At 29.6% G+C, this 7676-nt stretch overlaps 1 protein-coding gene across 1 annotated transcript; it reads right to left on the bottom strand.

Annotated features, from left to right (window-relative positions):
- Positions 1–958: 958 nt before the first annotated feature.
- Positions 959–4663, bottom strand: LOC139897886 (zinc finger protein CONSTANS-LIKE 10-like). Its single transcript, XM_071880599.1, has 5 exons — positions 4493–4663; positions 3343–3876; positions 2715–2927; positions 2271–2578; positions 959–1599 (listed from the first exon to the last, which is right to left on the bottom strand). The coding sequence occupies exons 2-5, from the start codon at positions 3826–3828 to the stop codon at positions 1470–1472; spliced, it is 1137 nt and encodes a 378-aa protein (XP_071736700.1). The 5' UTR covers positions 3829–3876; positions 4493–4663; the 3' UTR covers positions 959–1469.
- Between the last annotated feature and the right edge of the window lie 3013 nt (positions 4664–7676).

The raw sequence follows: 7676 nt of genomic DNA, 5'->3' as shown, positions 1-7676 counted from the left end.
TTTCGGACATAAAATTTGATTATTATTGGATCAACATCCGTTAACTTTAAGGACTGCACATGCAAAATATACAAATCACAGGGACTGTATGTTTTCATTTAAAAAATGACACATAATCAGTTTAACCGGTTTAACATGTAACTGTTCACCTTTTGTTTACATTAGCTCACTTTTTCAAAGTATATAGCCTACAATAGTATTTTCCGGGTATATAGCCTACATTGGAACAAAATTAAAAGTATATGACTACTAAGTAGCTTAAACCCTAATTTTTACCTATCATTTTGTCACAACAACAACAAAACTCCAATCCCACAAAAAGTGAAATATGAGGAAGGTGAGATGTAAACAATTATTCCTCTATCATAGATTATTAAAGAGAAGTCATTTCTCCACCCCGAGTGAAAGACCCCAAGAATAGAGAAAGTCATCCCTCTCAATGTTCCATGGATAGAGATTTTGCTTCCGAATAGACCTCCGACCAGTAGTAGGTTAAAAAGGAATTAGACGCCATGAAAATGGTATAATCAAATTTCCATGTGGTTTAAACCTGTTTAAAGTTCAATTTAGGCTCTAAGCGACAGTTAAGTCGTCAATAAATCGACGTTTGCTGTTGACTCGGTTAATAAAGTCATATTATCTATCATTTTGTCATACATGACAAAATTACACGGCTCGTCCACGTGATTTGTATGAAATTTCACTCCGAATCAATGAACTTTTTTTGCACTCCGAGTCCTTATCGTTTCATGTTTTTGCATGGCTCGTCCCTCCAACAAACATCCGTTAAATATTTTCATTAGCTCCACTCACATGCTAAGCACATAAGGGCAAATCTGTCATTTCATACAAATCACAAGGACGAGACCGTGTAATTTTGTCATAAAACAATTTGTTAGTTACAAAAATGTGAAGGGAAGGAACAAGATATGAACTACGAAAACTTAACTATTTGAAAAATGCTATTGAACGCAACCCGGTTAAACAATGAGCTACAAAAATTCAAATCAAGCCTAATTCATGATTAGTCTACAAATCTCTCATTGTGTGTACACAAATCACAAACAGAACATGTTACCATCACATGTTTTTTTTGCTTTTATAGATACATCAATTGTTAATGAGCTTATCAATTGTTACTGAGTTTACATACTACTACATCGATCTTCATATTCACCACGACATCGCGTCTTTGCTCAACAGGATCAAAAGGTTCACTTTTTCACTTTTTAATTCATGTCAAGAAACAAACTGTAATGAAGAATCTTGATTTTTGGGTGGTCGCATGGTGAAATCAGCATTCGTTCGAGCAATCGAGCTTATAATCCAGCCGCAAACACCCTGAGAGACAACCATACAAGTGTTTGTCATTGCTAAAAGAAAGTAATACATGTACATATTAGATATATATCAAATATATATATCATAATAACTTTCCTCATGCATATGATCGAGAAATGTATATACTCTCAGTAGCTTCTGGTTTGACTCATGGGATCGTAATCGTAAGCCTCACCCACTTTCACAAAACGCCCTTTCACACGTTTTCTTACATCCGCTCGTTCTTTTCGTGTAGCATACCTTACTCTCTTCTCAAATCTACAATAGAAAAGAAAACATTATTTGCCCATTTGGTTGCTTATTTATCTCTATAGGCCATGAGCACCAGCTCAAAAGAAAACAAGTCAAACGTCACCCAAAGTATAGTTTTATGCACACAATAGGCTATATCATTATCATTATCATTATCATTATATATATTTAATAAGGTAATAACTTATACCAATTGTTACACCAACAGCCCAGTCGAAAATCCTAGTGATAGTCCCAAAGATTTTCATCGAATTACGACAATCATCCTCATCTTTTAAAGCTTTACGCAGATAGTCAACTACGTTGATAGTCCTTGATTTACTTAAAATGCGCGTTAGTCGTCCCTCATATTATCGCACATTTTAAGTAAGTCATGGACCATCAACGTACACATTTAAGTATGTTATGAACTATCGATGTAATTTTAAAAAGATAAGGACGATTTGTGTAATTTCATGAAAACAACAGGAACTATAGGTGTAATTTTCAAAAGATAAGGACCGTTGGTGGACAATCGGTATAAGTTACTCTAATTACAATACATTCATTTTTGTAATCATACATGAGACACTAAAATATCAATTTGGACAATAAGTTTACCCGTTTTGACCCCTTACCAAATCCGCCCGACCAACCATTTTACAAAATGTCCATGAAAGTTCATACAAACTACTCACTTTCTATTCTTCTTTTTCTCCTTATAACGAAGGACAGCATCGTTCCTGATACCCGAAGGATTGGTGCTATCATGAGCCGGGGGTGGCTCACCCATGAGAAGCATCGTGGAAGCTCCACAGTCCTGATAATCACCGGCAGTAGCAGTAGCAGTAGCAGTGCTCTCCCATGTTTGACTTGAAAATGAAATATTTGACCATTGTCTTTCATAACAGGGATTTGGCTCAGTTTTACAGCTCCTCAATGATTCAGCTGATGCAGCATTACTGTATGCAGGTTGAACACCACTTCCGTGTTCAGTCCAAGACTCCTAATGAAAAAAAAAAAAAAAAAAAAAAAAAATCCAAACCCTGAGCATTATGCGCTGTTGGCATATTGATCCTGTAATCCTGTATTATATTTGCAACAATATAAACGAATATCGATCACTAGTACAATTATGATACCTTGGCACCATGACAAACGGATTCGGAAACAGATGTTTCTTTGGCACCAAACAAGCTATCGATACCATCTTTTGCGAAAAGATGTTCGGGATCGTTATTACCTACACCAAAGAGCACCTCATAGTTCTCAATGCTTAAATCAACTTCATCCATAGTGAAGTCATCATAAAACCCGTCGTCAATGGATTTTTCACCCCCTTTTGTACCTGAAACCTGCATAAATTGTTAACCCCATCAGTCAAGATACAAACTTTATTTCATTAAGGGTGTTTGGGATTGCATTACTTCAAATGATTATCAGTCAAAACAGTAAGGGTATGCTTGATAAAACATAATGATTAAACGTTATCCCAAACACTCACACAGGGCAATTCCATGTTATATGGTGTGGGGTCCTGGACCCCACTAGTGTAGATTTTTTAAAACTCAAATTATATAGAACACCACTAAATATGAATTTAAAGATAGGACGCATATATTTTCAAAACTAATGGTTTTATGGAAGTAAATTGTCATCCTATGAAGAAAAAAAAAATTACTCCATAGATCCTTTGAGTTTTGATTCGAGCCTAGAATCGCCACTGCATCCCCATAACGCCCATAACTGTGAAACCTCAACATAATTTACCTTAGATGTAAATTTATCTTTAAGATTAGCTTGTTGATTTGCATTTTTCAAATCATGCCCCTCCACTTCTGCAGATAAATTTTGATGCTTTTTATCATCTGCAATGGTCATTAACCTCATTTCCTGCTCACAAGTGGAATCGGTAACAGAATCGGACATAAAAGACCAAATCGAAGATAACTCAACAGCTGAAGGGCAACCGGAATAACAATTCAACGCTTCGTGATTATGCGAACCAAAAGCCGAATTAAATCCATTATGTCCCTCCAAATCACAATTTTGACAAAGTGATAACTTTTCATCAACACATCTAACAAATGCTGGTTGTGAGTTACATTTATCACATACGAGAGTTCTCGAATGGCGTTTAGATAAAGCGTTTGCAGAATGAATATTTCGATCACATGATAAACATAAGTAAGCTTCATCTGAACTACAATATATCATTGATCTTGCCTCGTGGCAGTAATCACAATTATAACCCATTTCTTTATATCAAAACACTAATCAAATCACCTTGTAAGATTAAGGAATCTGCATACAAGAAATGAGAAATTAAAGCTAAGAATATGGAATCTTGACCAAAAAGGAACAAACTTTATTGAAGTTGAATATGTTCTACAACAGTAATGATAAGGAAAAATTCTTTTAAGCTCAAATGCTTTATACAAAGGTTCCAGTGTTTGGAGTAAGCTAATAAATTCTTTAAGCGGTGAGCATATTTTTGTTTTTAATAACAAGATTGAAAAGGGTTTTGTTGTATCCTCAATATTAAATAAAATAAAAAAATAAAAAATTTAAAAAATGAAGAATTCAACAAGTATACAGATATGTTATAGGATAAACATCAAGAAACTGTACATTTTTTGAAGAAAAAAAACATATGAAGTAACCGAATACAAAGTGTAAAAGATCAAAATTAGAATAAAACCCCAATCTTTGTTTAAATTGATTAGAACCAAAAAAAAAAAAAAAAACAGGGGAGGTACCCATAAAAAAATATTTGAACTTTACCATAAAAATTGGTTTTTTGTATTTCACCAACAAGAAAAAAAAAATGTTGTAAAATTGGGTTATGAAGGTACAGTATTAAACAACAACCAGTATTACCCATTTTAGAAAAACAAAACAAAACCCAGAAAAAACTTACCAAGTTTGTAGATCAAGATGAAATCAGATACGTTTTATTGCCGGCTTTGAACCCTATAAAAAAGGTAATAAGAGAAATTTCAAAACTTAATAAAATAAAATAAAAAATCCCTTGTTAATATCTGTGTATTTCTTGTGAGGTAGGTGTTGCCGTGTTGGTACTGTTGTGTAAGATATGTTGACAACACAACATACCAAAACAATAAAATATTCATAAAAAGGGCAAAAGTGCAAGGTAAGAGAAACGGGAGAGTAGTGTAGGTTTGTTTGGAAGGTGGGACCTAGTCACTTCATCTAATTTACTCCCTCTATATTTTAAAAAAATTGAGTTTAACTTTCGAAGTTTTTAATGAATTTTAATTTTAAATATTTTTATTTGTATAATAGAATTATGTGAATGAGCTAGTGAAATGACTCTTGTTTAAAGGAAACATCTTAACAATAACGAAACATTTTAACAATATCTTTTAGATATTAAGTAAACGTGAATGCTAAAGTTATTTACTTATAATGATCCGTGAAATTACAGATTCCGACTTAAAAACTTGTCATTTTACAAACATATTGATATACTTAACTTGGTCAGAATAAATGAACTACATATATTTTCTCACCACTTTCTTCTAATTTTCATCACAATTATTATTTTTCTTATCATAAAAGCTACATTACAGCATTTTATTGAGACATGTATTTCGCATACATATATAACGTAATTAATCACGTAAAAAGAACCCATATTTGAATAATAATAACAAAGTTTGTCTAAAAATTGAGTATTTATATAATTAATAATAATTATTAGTAATAACAAATGACTCTTTAATTTTTCTTAAAAAAAAAAATAAAATACAATTATTATATGAAGCTTGTATAATATGCTTCAAAGTTTGTACATGTGTTCATGAGGTGTTTTGTAAAAGATTGTACAATTTGTTTTAAAGTTTGTACATATGATCATGGGGTGTTTTATCATAAGGTTGTACATAATGTTTCAATTGTGCATATGGTCATGGGGTGTTTTACCATAAAGTTGTACATAATGTTTTAAATATTGTACATATGGTCATGGGGGTATTTTATCATAAAGTTGTACATAATGCTACATATATTATGCAATTAACATGTTAATATTTTTATTAAAAAATATTGAATTATTTTAATGACCTCATCATGAGGGCTTAGAAATTTTTTCTTTATTTATGAAATTTTTTAAGCTTAGATAATCCTTATTTATGACATTATCATTTTAGATATTTATATAATACTATATATTAAATTTAAATATATTTTTCATTCGTATAACTTTTATAAAGTATTTTATAATATAAATAAAACAAATGAAAGTCAAAGTTAAATGAGAAAGACTTTGAAATGTCAAATATTTAACGGATGAAGTACTATCGTAGGTCTGTAGTACTTATATATATATATATATATATATATATATATATATATATATATATATATATATATATTATTTATTTATTATTACATACGAAGTATTATACAAAGTATATATTATTATTATGTGTTTTAATCAAGAGGGAAGCACTTTGTGATGAATATTATTATTTTGGCGGGAAAACGCTCGAAGAAAAAAATGAAAACATGCATCATGAGTAATATTATTCTTTTGAGTTTTTTTAGGGTTAGAAATTAGGGTTTAGTAATTATGGTTTAGAAATTATGGTTTAAGAATTAGGGCTTAGCTATTAGGGTTTAGGGTTTAGAAATTAGGGTTTAGATTGAATTTTTAACACGAACAGTTTAGAGTTTAGGGTTTAAGGTTTAGGGTTTTGGGTTTTGGGACTAAACCCAAAACACTAAACCCTAAACTCTAAATCGGGCTAAATTTCGAAAAAAAAAACTTCATATAAGATGAAAGAAAACAACGTTCCAAAAATATTATTAAGAAAAACATTACTCATGATGAATGTTATCAATTATTTCTTCGATCGTTTTTCCGCCTAAATAATAACATTCATCACAAAGTGTCTTATTTAAATATTCATATTTTTACCTAAACTTGATGTCGGAAAAAAAATTCGTAAAAAACGAAAAAAATTTACTTCCCTCCACTTCCTCCCAAAAAAGTGCTTCTCTCTTGATGATGACCCTATTATTATTATACAATATATATAATTATATTTATTTAAATTTCATAAACAATTTCATAAATAAACTTAAACAATTTTATCTATAAATAAACTTAAACGATTTCATAAATAAACTTAAACAATTTTTTAAAAAACTTTATGAATTAGGCCCGGAAATTTTTGATCAAATTTAAACTTAAACTTATATGATCTCGACACGATAAGCAAAGTCTGTAAAGTTGAATCTCAAAATTTTTGAACTGTTTCAATTGACCTTCGACCATTCTCGACGATTCACGAACCACTATTTGTAAATAGATACATAAATATTTAAACATATGAATATATATAATAACAATTTGAAATATAACTTGAAATATTATATGTTGTTGTTATTAAAGCTAAGTATATAAAATAAAATAAAAATATGATATTATGATAATTAATATTTAAAAAAAACATATCTATGTATATAAATAAAGTATATTAAATATATATTTTATGATTTCGAATTTATTTCGTAAACGATTGTAACGCTCAATTGTTATTAAATGAATAGTAAATAAGTTAAGAAGGAACTAGACAAATGTTCGAGGAGATTCCTACTTAAATTTTCTAAGTATGCTTTACAATAATTTTCTCGTGACTATTGATAAGTTAATTATTTAACTTTCATATATGTAAAAGTGAAATCAGATAAAGTAAATAAATTCGATAATGGGTGTCAACAAGATAAACGCATTTGACATGATACATTAAGATAATTTCGTACGTTTAACTATTTATGGGACTTAACCCTACGAGTCATGAAGAAATTGAAACTTAAAAACATGAAACCCGTGATACTTTATATGTGATTTTACTTTCTTAAATAAAAACGTTTTATGATATGACAATCTTTATTAAAACTTTTTAATAAAATGATTTTGAATAAATTGTTATTAATAGTAATATCATTACTTTCATTATTATTATTAATGTTAATGTTAATATTAATATTAACATTGGGATTATTAAAATTATTATTTTTAACATAATATATATATATATATATATATATATATATATATATATATATATATATAT

The sequence above is a fragment of the Rutidosis leptorrhynchoides genome, chromosome 3, assembly GCF_046630445.1.
Source record: "Rutidosis leptorrhynchoides isolate AG116_Rl617_1_P2 chromosome 3, CSIRO_AGI_Rlap_v1, whole genome shotgun sequence".
Classification (NCBI taxonomy): Eukaryota; Viridiplantae; Streptophyta; class Magnoliopsida; order Asterales; family Asteraceae; genus Rutidosis; species Rutidosis leptorrhynchoides.
This window is presented reverse-complemented; position numbering and strand designations above follow the sequence as displayed.

Bases quoted from the DNA above. Each gene is read 5' to 3' on its own strand.
- LOC139897886 (XM_071880599.1), bottom strand. From the start codon at position 3,828: ATGGGTTATAATTGTGATTACTGCCACGAGGCAAGATCAATGATATAT. The intron at 2,928-3,342 runs GTAAATTATGTT...CAATTTATGCAG, and splicing joins AAGATAAATTTACATCTAAG to GTTTCAGGTACAAAAGGGGG. The intron at 1,600-2,270 runs GTGAGTAGTTTG...TTTCTATTGTAG, and splicing joins GAGAAAAAGAAGAATAGAAA to ATTTGAGAAGAGAGTAAGGT.